The 16,862-nt window shown below is 42.1% G+C and overlaps 1 protein-coding gene across 1 annotated transcript; it reads right to left on the minus strand.

Annotated features, from left to right (window-relative positions):
- Window positions 1-163: 163 nt before the first annotated feature.
- Window positions 164-10,459, minus strand: LOC149970412 (regulator of G protein signaling 7-binding protein B-like). The gene is made up of 6 exons (XM_090226963.1): window positions 9,826-10,459; window positions 9,044-9,216; window positions 4,031-4,161; window positions 3,614-3,758; window positions 2,229-2,299; window positions 164-986 (listed from the first exon to the last, which is right to left on the minus strand). Exons 1-6 carry the CDS (start codon window positions 9,973-9,975, stop codon window positions 895-897), a joined length of 762 nt encoding a protein of 253 aa, XP_090083089.1. The 5' UTR covers window positions 9,976-10,459; the 3' UTR covers window positions 164-894.
- Window positions 10,460-16,862: the final 6,403 nt, after the last annotated feature.

Here is a 16,862-nt window from a genome sequence, read left to right on the forward strand (position 1 = left end):
AGGCTGTCAAGGGGTGTGAATACTTTCTGAAGACACTGTAAACCATAGTATTCTACAGTATTTTTTTAGATTGGTGTATCCTCTCAGTGGGCATCAAGTATTGGCTCTGAATCCAAACATCAAGACACTACTATCAGAGCCACTGTATAAACCAGACAAAAACTCTTATTTCTATACAAAAAGTTTATTCACATTATAAAATGGCCTATACATACTATCATTCATAGAATAATCTATAGCGCAACATCTATACACTACAAACACTACTTTGAGCAATATTCATGCTGTACTCTTTCTGCCAAGACATACAAAATAAATAGATCTTCAGATCATCTAAATAAAAAATGATTCAAAGAAAGTTTCATACAAAACAGAATTTTGACCATTGTTTATATATTTTAATTACATTCATTGACAAATGGCTTTTAGGAGTAACATTGCAAAGCCCTTCTGATGGAAAATGTACGTTGGAGACCGATTTCCTGTTCATTGAAGACTGCAAAAGAAGCATTGCACAGTGAAATAAATACAATGACATTCTGACGAAGGTCTGAAGGCAGAGTTTAGGCGAAGCCGTCTACCAACATACTGAATCTCTTATGTCATCAGCTTGGCACATCTGTTTGGGCTTGCCTATAGACCTATAAAGGTTCTCCTTTTCTACAAAGGGAGATGGCTTGAATAACATAATAGCAAAATATGCATAACATCGTTATCCTTTGAATAGCTTTTTCTACAGAGAATCCTATTCAAAAGTAAAGTGACTGATCAGCATAAGATTTTTAAAAAAAAAAGATAATTTCCTAAATGGCAGTAATAAGTTGGAAAATATGTAAGATGTTGGGTAGGGTTGGTGTGTTCCCCTTGCTGCTGCCTGCAGGACCTATCAGGCACTCAGCTGGACACCAGGCAGCAGAACCCAGAGAAGCGCCTCTTCCTCTGCCTGACCAGCGGATATGGAGTGAGATTCAGCAGACTGCTGTCATCTAGACAGAACACAGACAGTGAAACCTGAGCACAGTGCAGTGCAGCGCCTTCAATATTGTGTATTTTTTTATGATTTAACCCACTCATTGTCACACCCTTATCTGTTTCACCGGCCTTGTGGTTGTCTCCACCCCACACCAGGTGTCTCCCATTTTCCCCATTATCCGCTACGTATTTCTGTTTGTCTGTTCGTCTCGTCTTGTTAGGTCATACCAGCATGTTTCCCGTTTTCCCTGTTCTCAAGTTTTAGTCTTCTAGTCTTCCCAGTTCTGACCTTTCTGCCTGTCCTGACCCTGAGCCTGCCTGCCGTCCTGTACCTGCCTGACTCGTACCTGCTTTACGATCCACTGCCTGCCGTCCTGTACCTGCCTGACTCGGACCTGCTTTACGAACCACTGCCTGCCGTCCTGTACCTGCCTGACTTGGACCTGCTTTACGAACCACTGCCTGCCGTCCTGTACCTGCCTGACTCTAACCTGCTTTACGAACCACTGCCTGCCGTCCTGTACCTGCCTGACTCGGACCTGCCTTACGAACCACTGCCTGCCGTCCTGTACCTGCCTGACTCGTACCTGCTTTACGATCCACTGCCTGCCGTCCTGTACCTGCCTGACTCGAACCTGCTTTACGAACCACTGCCTGCCATCCTGTACCTGCCTGACTCGGACCTGCTTTACGAACCACTGCCTGCCGTCCTGTACCTGCCTGACTCGTACCTGCTTTACGGACCACTGCCTGCCGTCCTGTACCTGCCTGACTCGGACCTGCTTTACGAACCACTGCCTGCCGTCCTGTACCTGCTTTACGAACCACTGCCTGCCATCCTGTACCTGCTTTACGATCCACTGCCTGCCGTCCTGTACCTGCCTGACTCGGACCTGCTTTACGAACCACTGCCTGCCATCCTGTACCTGCTTTACGAACCACTGCCTGCCATCCTGTACCTGCTTTACGAACCACTGCCTGCCGTCCTGTACCTGCCTGACTCGGACCTGCTTTACGAACCACTGCCTGCCATCCTGTACCTGCCTGACTCTAACCTGCTTTACGAACCACTGCCTGCCGTCCTGTACCTGCCTGACTCGGACCTGCTTTACGAACCACTGCCTGCCCTCGACCTGGCTTTTGCCTGTCCCTTTTTGTTATAATAAATATTCTGAGAATAGTACTATCCGCCTCCTGTGTCTGCATCTGGGTCTTATCCTGAGTCGTGATACTCATACCGTATAAATGCTACTTACCTTGGGTTTTCAGTGGTAAAGGCATGGTCTCCCTGAGTTTGCTGAGTAGGTTTCTCATCTCTCGCATGTCCCTAGGGAGACAGGGGGAATCATGGTTAAATCCATTTAGGGGAGAGTGGGGTATGTTGAGCTAATGGGGAACAACACTCTTAACTGTCAAGCTACCTGCTGATAAACATTATTAAAGTCACCAGTGTTCAATGACTCTATAGGCCAGTAGTCTCTAAGGTGCAGGGTAGAGTACCGGGTGGTAGCTGGCTAGAACAGTGACTAAGGTTCAGGGCAGGGTACTGGGCGGAGGCCGGCTAGTGGTGACTGTTTAAGAGTCTGATGGCCTGGAGATAGAAGCTGTTTTTCAGGCTCTCACTCCCATCTTTGATGCGCCTGTACCGTCTTTGCCTTTTAGATGGTAGTGGGGTGAACAGGCTGTGGCTCGGGTGGCTGAGATCCTTGATGATATTCAAAATCAAATCAAATTGTATTTGTCACATGCGCCGAATACAAAATGTGTAGACCTTACAGTGAAAGGCTTACTTACAAGCCCTTAATCAACAATGTTGTTTCAAGAAAAAAAAAGTGTTAAGAAAGTATTTACTAAAATAAACTGAAGAAAAAATAAAATACAAAAATAAATACAAAAAAATAAATAAGAAAAATTGAAAAATAACATAATTAAGGGGCAACAATAAAATAACAGTAGCGAGGCTATATACAGGGGGTACCGGTACAGAGTCAATGTGCGGGGGCACCGGTTAGTCAAGGTAATTGAGGTAATATGTACATGTAGGTAGAGGTAAAGTGACAATGCATGGATAATAAACAGAGAGTAGCAGCAGCGTAAAAATGTGTGCGTGTGTGGGGAGGGGGCCTGTTCGGGAGTCTTACGGCTTGGGGGTAGAAGCTGTAAAGAAGCCTTTTGGACCTAGACTTGGCGCTCCTGTACCGTTTGCTGTGTGGTAGCTGAGACAACAGTCTATGATTAGGCAGGAATCTTGGCCGCAGTGATGTACTGGGCCGTACACATTTGCGGTGCGGTTGGAGGCCTTGCGGTTGGAGGCCGTTTGGAAAACGTGACCACCCTAACCATAATCCTGTGGGTTGAGATTAGAGTTTGCCTGCCTGCGTCTGTGTCTGTCTGAGTCTTTCACCAATTTACCCATTGCAGGTTTATCACCAATTTTTTTTATCACATTGAATGCATTATGCATCAATAGCGCACATCTTTTTGCAAAAGCATCACAGACTAAAGCTCATCAATGATATAATGTTGACTATGATGTCCAATCTGTTGATAATCCTCTTTATGTATGGCCTATACTCATGTGACCTGGGCATTCTCACTACGAGAGACCATGAGTGTATTAGCATTTTGCATTATACTGTACCTCTCTATGTTTTCAATATCGGTGCACACCAGCCAGGACTCATGTTGGTAGTCTACAGGTGAGGAGGAGTGCTCCTCCAGAATGGGCACATCAGAGCTCTCATCCATCTTGAAGTCCAACCTGGGCTCTGGGTATGAATCTTTTCCTGTGAGAGGGATTTACATATGATCAACATATAACACTGGGTAACCTGTGAATAGCTTGTGAATGTCTGAACTGCATGTCTAAATGTTCAAATGCTTTGTCTGAGATATAAGAAAACTATGGAATTTGGCTTTGATGTCTTCATGTGTGCCATACTACAGTAGCTACATCTTATTTCATTGTGAGAAGATACACTGCTCTTTATCTTGGTATGACACTGAACATTTTACTATGGACTACCCTGCCCTCTGCTGGTTGAGATTGGTATAGCACCTTTCCTGTGGAGCTGCAGCACTCCCAGTAGACACATGGACTTGAGCATCTCCGTGATGAACATCTCCAGGCAGCACTGCAGCTGAATGAAGAGCCGGCAGATCTCTGGGTGGATCTCCCCATCCTCTGGCCTAAAGGACATATACACAGTTGGAGAATAGACAGTTTCAAATCTGATCACTGTCTCCTAAGCTTGGCCCTTCTTGAATCTGGCTTTAAAGCAGGGGCCGGAAATAGGTGGCTCACTGCCAACACCAGCCCGCGAGTTAATTATTTTGTCCCCCCAAAGTTTTTAGAAAATAAATACTATATATTTATATATTTATATACATACACACACACACACACACCTACACACACACAGTACCAGCCAATAGTTTGGACACACATACTTAGTCAAGGGTTTTTATTTATTATTACTATTTTCTACATTGTAGAATAATAGTGATGACATCAAAACTATGAAATAACACATGACATCATGTAGTAACCAAATAAGTGTTAAACCTAGGACCATGCCCTAGGACCATGCCTCAGGACTACCAGGCATGATGACTCCTTGCTGTCCCCAGTCCACCTGGCCGTGCTGCTGCTCCAGTTTCAACTGTTCTGTCTGTGATTATTTTTTTTTTTTGACCATGCTGGTAGTTTATGAACATTTGAACATCTTGGCCATGTTCTGTTATAATCTCCACCCGGCACAGCCATAAGAGGACTGGCCACCCCTCATAGCCTGGTTCCTCTCTAGGTTTCCTCCTAGGTTTTGGCCTTTCTAGGGAGTTTTTCCTAGCCACCGTGCTTCTACACCAGCATTGCTTGCTGTTTGGGGTTTTAGGCTGGGTTTCTGTACAGCACTTTGAGTTATCAGCTGATGTACGAAGGGCTATATTAATACATTTTATTTGATTTGAAACAAATCCAAATATATTTTATATTCTTCAAAGTAGCCTCCCGTTGCCTCGATGACAGTTTTGCAAACTCTTGGCATTCTCTCAACCAGCTTCGTGAGGAATGCTTTTCCAACAGTCTTGAAGGAGTTCCCACATATGCTGAGCACTTGTTTGGATGCTTTTCCTTCACTCTGCGGTCCAACTCATCCCAAACCATCTCAATTAGGTTGAGGTTGGGTGATTGTGGAGGCCAGGTCATCTGATGCATTACTCCATCACTCTCCTTGGTCAAATAGCCCTTACACAGCCTGGTGGTGTGTTTTGGGTCATTGTCCTGTTGAAAAAACAATTATTATCCCACTAAGCGCAAACCAAACAGGATGGCTTATCGCTGCAAAATGTTGTGGTTGCCATGCTGGTTAAGTGTGTTTTCAACAGCAATGCACCCCCACACCATTACACCTCCAGCATCTCCAGCAAGGCCACTATCTAGAAGTCGCATCTTCACTGTTGACGTCGAGACCGGTATTTTGCGGGTACTATTTAATGAAGTTGCCAGTTGAGGACTTGTGAGGCGTCTGTTTCTCAAACTAGAAACTAATGTACTTGTCCTCTTGCTCAGTTGTGCACAGGGGCCTCCCACTCCTATTTCTGTTCTGGTTGGAGCCAGTTTGCGCTTTTCTGTGAAGGGAGTAGTACACAGCGCTGTATGAGATCTTCAGTTTCTTGGCAATTTCTCGCATGGAATAGCCTTCATTTCTCAGAACAAGAATAGACTGACGTGTTTCAGAAGAAAGTTGTTTGTTTCTGGCCGTTTTGAGCCTGTAATCGAACCCAGAAATGTTGATGCTCCAGATACTCAACTAATCTAAAGAAGGCTAGTTTTATTGCTTCTTTAAATCAGCACAACAGTTTTCAGCTGTGCTAACATAATTGCAAAAGGGTTTTCTAATGATCAATTAGCCTTTTAAAATGATAAAATTAGAATTAGCTAACACAACGTGCCATTGGAACACAGGAGTGATGGTTGCTGATAATGGGCCTCTGTACGTCTACGTAGAGATTCCATTAAAAATCTGCCATTTCCAGCTACAATAGTCATTTACAACATGAACAATGTCTACACTCTATTTCTGATTAAGTTGATGTTATTTTAATGGACCAAAAACAACTTTTCTTTCAAAAACAAGGACGTTTCTAAGTGCCCCAAACTTTTGATCGGTAGTGTATACATATATATACAGTACCAGTCAAATATTTGGAGACACCTACTCATTCAAGGGTTTTTCTTTATTTTTGACTATTATCTACATTGTAGAATAATAGTGAAGACATCAAAACTAAGAAATAACACACATGGAGTCATGTAGTGACTTAAAGAAGTGCTAAACACTTTTTCAGACTACCTATGAGAAAGCATCCGCTTGACAACCCATCTACAAGGAACTCAGAAGTGACCCCTCTTCCCAATTTCAGAACACTATCTTTACTGTCCTAGGTGGGTATTTAAGTTCTGGTCAGATAACCAAAAAAGTATCTGTTTGGCTATTCAACACCCTAAAATTGCCACTTTCTATACTTTGCCAAAATTACACTAAAATGTTACAAAACCTCCAGGGCTCCCTTTAGCGGGCATTGATGCAGTAACAGCCCCTTTATGGACTATTTTATTAGACCGCTCATAGTACAGCTCCACTCCTTTGTAAAGGACACCAGCAGTATGATCTCTATTATTGAATCTCTTGATCCTCTCCCTGAGAATACTTTGATAGTTACTTTGATGTTGAGTCATTATACACTAATATTCCACACGAGGGCGGTATTGAGGCCATAGAACATTTTCTTCTGCAACGTGACCCTACTGAACTACCTACCAGTCCATGCATTATAACATTGGCTGAAATGGTACTCACACACAACTATTTCATGTTTCTAAAGTATTTATTTATTCAGATTCAGACGAAGGGTACTGCTATGGGATCCCTTATGGATCCTAACTATGCTCATTTGTATGTGGGTTACATGGATAAACAGTAAATTCTCAATCCTCTCAAAAAAAAAATATTGCCTAACTATATTATTTAGAAACGGTACATTGATGATATTTTTGTTCTATGGAGGAGTGATGCAAAACAGCTCAAGGCATTACATGCTTTTCTTAACTCTTGTTCTGAGCACCTGAGATTTACTATGCAATCTGACACACCTCAAATCATTTTCCTTAATCTTCTGATTTTGTGTGTGGATAATGTTCTATACACTGATCTTTACAGGAAACCTACTGATCGTAACAGTTTGCTGAGGGCTGATAGTTGTCACCCGCTTCCCTTGAAAAACAGTTTGCCCTACAACTAATTCTTTCGAATCAAAATAATTTGCAAAGAAAATTCAAGGAGAGGGGGTAAAAAATTGTCAGATTAATACTGCCATTGAGAAAATGCTAAACAAATCGAGACATGATCTCTTTCAAGGACAGTCTCGCAAAAAGAAGCATTATTGTGTTCTTACTGCCCACTATTCAAAGTTCTCTGAACAAATTAAGGGAATCGTTCAAAAATTGGCACGTTCAAAGATCCGATGACAGTATCGGTAATGTTTTCCGACCCTCCCATGGTCGTATTCTAGCGGGGCGGGAATCTCAGATCAATTGGTCAACTCCGATTTACCACCCCAAAATACCGCTGCACAACGTCTAGTTGCACCTTTACCGGATGGAAACTATAAGTGTAATGGCTGTGCTCAATGCAATGACACTTACAAATGTAGATCCTTCAAACACCCCCTAACAGGGAAACAGATCATCAAAGCTGTTATCACGTGCTCCACTAGGGCAGTTATTTATCTTATAACTTGTCCTTGTGGTAAAAATGATGTGGGTAATACGAAGCGCGAATTAAAAGTATGAATGTCAGAGAATTGTAGGTGCAAGCGAACCACTCTATTTTGTCCCTAAGTTATATCGGCATCGAACACATCACCCTCCCTAGGAGACGGGGTGACCTTGACAATATATTCTTAAAACGAGAAGCTGCTTGGATCTTTAATTTAAATACTTTTGCCCCGTTCGGTATCAACGTAGACTTTGATCTGAAGCCATTCTTGTGATCACTGTGATTTTGCTATTCATTGTAAATGTTTGTAGGCCCATGTAGCCAAATTGTATCTATGATCGTATCTTGTAGTTGTCACTTTATTAGACTAAGCAGAGGTGATTTGATGATGTTGAAATGTTTAAGTTGAAATGACTTGCGGTAACTCTGTGTTTCTAAATCAATAGTTTAGTGATTCAAAAATATCGGAAACATGAACTTGCTTAACCATGCTATAGGTCATGTAACAGAGGTTGCTATCCGGTTTTGTGGTAAAACAAAGGTGTGTGTGAATTTATCCTGGTACTGTGTATTCTTATTGTCTCGGCCTCTTATATATCTCGGTCGCAATGCATATGAACTAACAGGTTATAGAGCAAACAACGCAATTATCACAACGCATACTAGGTTGTAATATTGCTTCTTTTTTTTTGCTTCCCCAGTGATTTTATACACGCACCGCTACTGATTAGAAGAAAATTAATCCACGAATACGATACGTTTTACATGTATCTTAAATTAGGGAGGGCAAACCCGTTTTGGTGATTTCTCATATATCATCAAAATGAATAAATCATAGCACGATTTTTTTATTACCTGATTAATTAGCCTACAATACCATTGGAAAATAATGTTGAAAGTTAAATTTATATTCCTATACATGGAAATGTCAACATTAATTTCCGGGTAATTAACTGTTGAACTGTGACTGATTTTTATGATATAGCAGAAATCACCCCCAAAATATTTTTCCAAGGCATCGGGTAAAAGTAAATTAATCCACTAATACGAATATATAATTTTACATAATATCATAAATGACGCGTTTTAATGAATTTAATTATATAATAGGGGTATTGAAGGCCATTCAAAACAGTGTGGGAGATGATCCAGGAAGTAGGCGGGACTTTCATACCATGTAGCAAGCTGTTATCTCGAATAGCGCGCCTTAAAATGACATACACTAGCACCATGGACAGTTCCAGTGACAATTGAATTGATGAAACTGTATCCGTATATCGTAGATTCCTTACCCAGATCCAGATATCACGGTGAGGTTCTGATGGGCAGCTTGGGCCATGGTACATCCTTTGGTCCTGGTGCGGTGCAGCGCCTCGCGTAAAGAGGGACAATCGGCCGAAATCTCCCCAATAGTGATGACCTGTTCTCGGTACAGCGCCACGAGAGTGTTGAAATCTTGGACTGTCTGAGAAGCAACATGGACAAATAACCCCTTTCAGCAAGTCAACGCATAGCACCATACATTTTCAAGGGAGATTGGAGCTACAAGATTATTGCATACGCAAGTGGACACGCAGTAGATCAATGTTATGACTGCCACCCGACCCGTATAGGCCACATAGCCAATTGCACCTCACTAATCATAATATAGCCTATACTTGAATAATAACAATATTGCGCTACATAATATAGCCTATTCATATAGACTATATATAGGCTTCCTAATTGAGGCACATTGGTGTAATATTACACCAGCTCTCCTTGTGGCATGCCCTTGTGAGTGCAACAGACATTATTTTGTGTATCACACCTTAAAGCGCTAAAACACAAAGGACAGTCTTATATAAATCGCTTTATGGTACCTGGACTCACATTTACGACTTAGTTGGCAGAAAAATGTAGCTTGGTAAGAAATGTGTCTCTGCGCATTTTAATTTGTCTTTGTGGTTTAATAGAACACGTGATTTTCATGGGGGAAATATATAGGTTACAATGTGTCTGCTGTTATACTAGTATGCCAGCGATGACTCCATAGTTATTACGACTAACGAGGGAACGATAGATCATAACTTACCATCCTACATTCGCCTACGGCCCGCTGGGCTTTCCGCGTGCTCTCGGTGCTCTCCCGGCGTTCGGGGTCCCTCTGCAGTGGTTTGCTGAGCTGAAAAATGTTCGCTGCGGATCTGGGGCGGTTCTTGCGCCCGTTCGGAGCAGAACACATGCATACACAGCCACTGATAAAACCCAGCGGACAGCCTATCTATAATATCCCCCGAGGTCGCAGCTGAGGTGGAGGCTCTTGTCGATGTTCCTACAGGGTCTAAAATGTTCAGCTTGCAGGATGAGTGCGAGTAGCGGACGGCTTCTCGCAGCTCCCTCTCTGCAGCTCTCCCCTCAGCGGCTAGACGAGTCACCTTCACCCTGCAGAAGGCCAACTGTGGCTGAATGTGGTCTTCCGTTGTGCGTGAGAGGCGAATACACTCGGAGCCTGCCATTCGTCACTGCTCCGTCATTGGAGGCATCGACGACTCCAAAACATGCGAGTCTGTCACAGGAAAACGTGAGTAGACGTAAATACCTCAAAATATTACTCGTATCTGGCAGGAGTAAGAGCACACTCAAAGGCCAGTAGTAATATGCTCAAAGTAGGCTCTCATGAGTTTACATGCACATCGAAGCCTCCCCGACTGATGTCTGAGATCGATAGGCCTACATGTGGATGATTATAAATATATAGGCCTAGGCTACTTTACAAGCAAACCAAAATATTATTGTCACCACAAATGCAAACCAATGAAAACTGTAAACTTGACAGGTAACTTGCCAGAGATTTGGCAATTTGTTATGTAAAATTGGTATAATATGTCTGGTAATACACTGAATGACACAATATTTACAATGAGTTCCTGGAACACACAAAATTGCAAAAAATACTAAAGCACTTACAATTTGCCTATTATGGCTCGGTGCAAAGCTATTTCTCAACCAGATTTTTTTGAACAATCATAGTTTTTGTTATTTCACATTCACTTCTATAACACTTCTATCGCACTTCTATCCCTCATAAAACAATTGTGGATTTGACAGTGAAAAGATTGATGTTAAAACATGCTCAACTGTCACAAAATATAAAATAGGCCTATCTACACAAATGCTTCATGTGAGAACTTTTTAAATATGTCCTATAGAAATGCATCCCAAAAAAAGAATAGAAACACATTTCAGGCGTGCTCTTGATTCCAGTAACATATGGTGACAGGGGAGTTACCTGGCAGTAGGCACTAATAAACACAATGTAGAATACTACATCACCCAGAAAGTACCCAATTGTCATACTTTGGTAAAAGTAAAGATACCGTAATAGAAAATGACTCAAGTAAAAGTCACTCAGTAAAATATACTTAAGTATCAAAAGTAAATGAAATTGCTAAAATATACTTAAGTATCAAAAGTAAAAGTATGAATAATTTCAAATGACTTATATTATGCAAAGCATACCGCATTTTTTAAAATTGTTTTTCCAATTTTACGGATAGCCAGGGGTACACTCCAACACTCAGACATGATTTACAAATGAAGCATTTGTGTTTAGTCAGTCCGCCAGATCAGAGGCAGTAGGGATGACCAGAGTTGTTCTCTTGATAAGAATGTGTATTGGACCATTTTCTGTCCTGCTAAGCACTCAAAATGTAGCAAGTACTTTTGTGTGTCAGGGAAAATGTACGGAGTAAAAATTACATTATTTTCTATTTAAATTGAACCTTTATTTAACAAATTCTTATTTACAATGACGGCCTACCCCGGCCAAGCCCGGACGACGCTGGGCCAATTGTGCGCCACTCTATGTGACTCCCAATCACGTCCGGATGTGATGCAGCATAGATTCGATCCAGGGACTCTTACACTGAGATGCAGTGCCTTAGACCACTGTGCCACTCGGGAGCCAAAATGAAGAATGTAGTGAAGTAAAAATTTGTCAAAAATAGAAATAGTAGAATACTGATACCTAAAAAAAATACATAAATACTTTACACCACTGACTGCAAGCAATACACAATATACCTCACCCCAAAATATGCTGAAATGTTTTCGGCAGTTGGTAAGAGGACATTTAGCACAGTTAGCTTTTTAAAAGTTGTGCTTCCGTGATTGGTAGACCTTTGGGAAGAAAGTCTTAGCTGACTGGTTAAGCTCTGAAAGCAAAAGGCAATTTAAACACATTTTTGTTAAAACTCTCATCAAAGAGCATCTATACCATTTACAAGTATGGATAAAACAGCTAGTCATTATCAATAAGTGAACCATTGGGAGGAGTATGCACCATAAATTCACACCGTAGCCCACTTCTCTGGAAAAGTGTGTGTGGGATGAGGGTGCGGGATAAGGGACATGTGGTGTTGGCAGGCCTGTTCTTGGCCAGCATGTGGAGGCAGGACTTACAGAAGATGTGGGGGTTGCAGCTATAGGGGCTTAAGTAGCCTTCTAGGTACCTTAGGTACTTAAGTAGACATCTAGGTACCTTAGGTACTTAAGTAGACATCTAGGTACTTTAGGTACTTAAGTAGACATCTAGGTACTTTAGGTACTTAAGTAGACATCTAGGTACTCTTATATGTTGTCACTGATCATTTGGACAAATAATGATTTCGCAGGTGCTCGCATCGTTTTAATTTTGGAAGGGGAGGGGACATTAACATCTCTTTGTTCCCTTTGCACATGATGTTCACGTAAGATATGAGAGCACTCCAATCAGTCTGTCGAGTGTCATTGTGAGAGAACACTCAGAGGCAATAGAGAGTCTTTCGTTTTGGGCAGAACTGAGGGCTTTTTGACATGCACTAGGCCCCCCAATTAAAATACCAATATCACAGAGACAGTCTGCAAACCATGAAGAGAGTGGTTTGTGGAAGGGCTTGAGTTTAACAGCAATCAACCAAAACAAATTGAACTCCTCTTGGAACAAGAATAGCGACTTTATCAAAACACAAAAATCAACCGCTAGTACAGACCCTTACCGTTGCTTAACATGTTTTTCATTGGTATGTGCAGTGCAAGTGTGTGTATCGCGCACCATAGCAGGGCACATTTATACTACAGATTATAAATGAGCACCAAATACAGTGCACCAATAAAGCAGTGAGACAAACCTCAGAAGAAACCCTTCACGGCCACCGGCTGAAGAGCCTTACAGCAGCCACGTATGATGACTTGAACCTGGGTACCTCCACAAGAGAAGGCGTTGCTCTTTTCTACGGGTCAGTCAGACTAGAACCAGAGTAGTACCTGTAGACCACACTGTACAGTAGTGTAAGTGTCTCTCAATGGATAACACTATAGCTCCTGTGTGGCTCAGTTGGTAGAGCATGGTGCTTGCAATGTCAGGGTTGTGGGTTTGATTCCCACGGGGGACCAGTATGAAAAAAAAAAATGGAGAAGAAAATGTATGCACTCTACTGTAAGTCGCTCTGGATAAGAATGACTAAAATGTTACGTAAATGTAGGTCCACATTGGCCATTGTTACACGCTTAGCTGATGGGCGACATTATCAAAGACGAATGTGTAACTTTGCCCCTTTCCAGACACGGTCAAAGCAAAGTCAGGAAATGTGTGCTTGTTGTAAACAGTGTCCAAAAAAAGGACTCCACTGTGGTCTTCTAGTCAGCTCAACAAAATGGTCAAAAATAACCTCACAAAAGTGCAAAATACTAAACAAACTAACCTGTATGAATGTTTAATTTACCATTACACACACATAACACCATTATTCTGTCTTTCTTACCGGCACTTACACGGAACCAAACCGGCTGCGCGCGTGCGCCATCGCACATACATCTATTTTGTCACCCCACACCAAACGCGATCACGACACGCAGGTTAAAATATCAAACAAACTCTGAACCAATTATATTAATTTGGAGACAGGTCGAAAAGCATTAAACATTTATGGAAATTTAGCTAGTTAGCTTGCACTTGCTAGCTAATTTGTCCTATTTAGCTATCTTGCTCTTGCTGGCTAATTTGTCCTGGGATATAAACATTGAGTTGTTATTTTACATGAAATGCACAAGGTCCTCTACTCCGCCAATTTATCCACACATAAAACGGTCAACCGAATCGTTTCTAGTCATCTCTCTTCCTTCCAGGCCTTTTCTTCTCTTGACTTTATATTGCGATTGGCAACTTTCATAAATTAGGTGCATTAACACCACAGACCTCATTCGTCTTTCAGTCACCCACATGGGTATAACCAATGAGGAGATGGCAAGTGGGTACCTGCTTCTAAAAACCAATGAGGAGATGGGAGAGGCTGGACTTGCAGCGCGATCTGCGTCAGAAATAGAACTGATTTCTATTTTAGCCTTTGGCAATGCAGACGGTCGTTGGCGCGCGCGAGCAGTGTGGGTGCAATAATTGAATAACATAGATTTCTACATTTATTTTGCAACTCTCGCGCACGCAATGCGAGCGGTGTAGTCAGCCTGTCACAGTTGAAGTCGGAAGTTTACATCCACTTAGGTTGGAGTCATTAAAACTCGTTTTTCAACCACTCCACAAATGTCTTGTTAACAAACTATAGTTTTGGCAAGTCGGTTAGGACATCTACTTTGTGCATGACACAAGTAATTTTTACAACAATTGTTTACAGACAGATTATTTCACTCATAATTCACTGTATCACAATTCCAGTGGGTCAGAAGTTTACATACACTAAGTTGACTGTGCCTTTAAACAGCTTGGAAAATTCCAGGAAATTATGTCATGGCTTTAGAAGCTTCTGATAGGCTAATTGACATAATTTCAGTCAATTGGAGGTGTACCTTGTGGATGTACTTTAAGGCCTACCTTCAAAATCAGTGCCTCTTTGCTTGGGAAAATCAAAAGCAATCAGCCAAGACCTCAGATTTATTTCTTTAGACCTCCACAGGTCTGGTTCATCCTTGGGAGCAATTTCCAAACGCCTGAAGGTACCACGTTCATTTGTACAAACAATAGTAAGCAACTATAAACACCATGGGCCCATGGAGCTGTCATACTGCTCAGGAAGGAGACGCGTTTGGTGTCCTAAAGATTAACGTATTTTTGTGTGAAATGTGCAAATCAATCCCATAACAACAGCAAAGGACCTTGTGAAGATGCTGGAGGAAACAGGTACAGAAGTATCTGTAAAACGAGTACTATATCGACATTACCTGAAAGGCCACTCAGCAAGGAAGAAACCACGGCTCCAAAACCACCATAAAAAAGCCAGACTACAGTTTGCAGCTGCACATGAGGACACAGATTGTACTTTTTGGAGAAATGTCCTCTGGTCTGATGAAACAAAAATAGAACTGTTTGGCTATAATGAACATCGCTATGTTTGGAGTAAAAAGGGGGAGGCTTGCATGCCGAAGAACACCATCCCAACCGTGAAGCACGGGGGTGTCAGCATCAAGTTGTGGGGGTGCTTTGCTGTAGGAGGGACTGGTACACTTCACAAAATAGATGGCATCATGAGGAAAGAAAATTATGTGGATATATTGAAGCAACATCTCAAGACATCAGTCAGGAAGTGAATGCTTGGTCGCAAATGGGTCTTCCAAATGGACAATGACCCCAAGCAAACTTCCAAAGTTGTGGCAAAATGGCTTAAGAACAACAAAGTCAAGGTATTGGAGAGGCCATCACAAAGCCCTGATCTCAATCCCATAGAAAATGTGTGGGTAGAACTGAAAAAGCGTGTGCGAGCAAGGAGGCCTACAAACCTGACTCAGTTACACCAGCTGTCAGGAGTAATGGGACAAAATTCCCCCAACTTATTGTGGGAAGCTTGTGGAAGGCTACCCGAAACATTTGACCCAAGTTAAACAATTAAAGGTAATGCTACCTCCCCATAAAAATCTGTCAGTTTAAGCTAGAGAGAGCTGCATTGGATGCGTCTCAAACCACCACATCCGCTGATGACGCACTGCGGTGAAAGGTTACAGACCTGGAGCGATGTTTGTCAGACCATGAGACATCCCGAAAATCGGTATTCTCACAAAATCGTCTGTAGTAGGCTACAAATTATTATGACCCCTGTATGTAAAGATGAGACTCTCACAAACACGATGGTGTTCTTCCTTTCTACACATCTCTGTGAAAAGGGGAGACTCTCACAAACACGTACATGTCGGTTGTTGCCCACAGGCCTCACAAGACTTGCCTTAAGGTCCCCCGATACCAGTTGAAAAAATTATATGGAAATACAGTGCAGTCGGAAAGTATTCAGAACCCTTCCCTTTCCAAAATTTTGTTACGTTACAACCTTATTCGAAAACGGATTAAATAAAATGAAGTTATCGTCAATCTACACACAATACCCCATAATGACGAAGTGAGACATTTTTGCAAATTTATAAAAAAATATATGTAAATACCTTATTTACATAAGTATTCAGACCCTTTGTTATGAGAGTCAATTGAGCTCAGGTGCATCCTGTTTCCATTAATCATCCTTGAGATGTTTCTACAACTTGATTGGAGTCACCTGTGGTACATTCAATTGATTAGACATGATTTGGAAAGGCACACACCTGTCTACATAAGGTCCCACAGTTGACAGTGCATGTCAGAGCAAAAACCAAGCCGTGAGGTCGAAGGAATTGTCTGTATAGCTCAGAGACATGATTGTGTCGAGGCACAGATCCAGGGAAGGGTACCAAAAAATGTCTGCAGCATTGAAGGTCCCCAAGAACACAGTGGCCTCCATTATTCTTAAATAGTAGAAGTTTGGAACCACCAAGACTCTTCCTAGAGCTGGCCGCCCAGCCAAACTGAGCAATCAGGGGAGAAGGGCCTTGGTCAGGGAGGTGACCAAGAAACCGATAGTAGCTCTGACAGAGCTCCAGAGTTCCTCTGTAGAGATGGGAGAACTTTCCAGAAGGACATCTATCTCTGCAGGACTCCACCAATCAGGCCTTTATGGTAGAGTGTCCAGACGGAAGCCACTCCTCAGGAAAAGGCTGGACAGCCCGCTTGGAGTTTGTCAAAAGGCACCTAAAGGACTCTCAGACCATGCGAAACAAGATTCTAGGGTCTGATTAAACCCAGATTGAACTCTTTGGCCTGAATTCCAAGCATCACGT

Source organism: Oncorhynchus mykiss, chromosome 29 (assembly GCF_057628025.1).
Source record: "Oncorhynchus mykiss isolate SJ-2025 chromosome 29, ASM5762802v1, whole genome shotgun sequence".
Taxonomy (NCBI): domain Eukaryota; kingdom Metazoa; phylum Chordata; class Actinopteri; order Salmoniformes; family Salmonidae; genus Oncorhynchus; species Oncorhynchus mykiss.

Coding starts and splice junctions, on each gene's coding strand:
- LOC149970412 (XM_090226963.1), bottom strand. CDS start 9,975: ATGTGTTCTGCTCCGAACGGGCGCAAGAACCGCCCCAGATCCGCAGCG. Junction 9,217..9,825: donor CCGTAGGCGAATGTAGGATG/GTAAGTTATGAT, acceptor GTTGCTTCTCAG/ACAGTCCAAGATTTCAACAC. Junction 2,300..3,613: donor GATATTGAAAACATAGAGAG/GTACAGTATAAT, acceptor CTGTCTCCCTAG/GGACATGCGAGAGATGAGAA.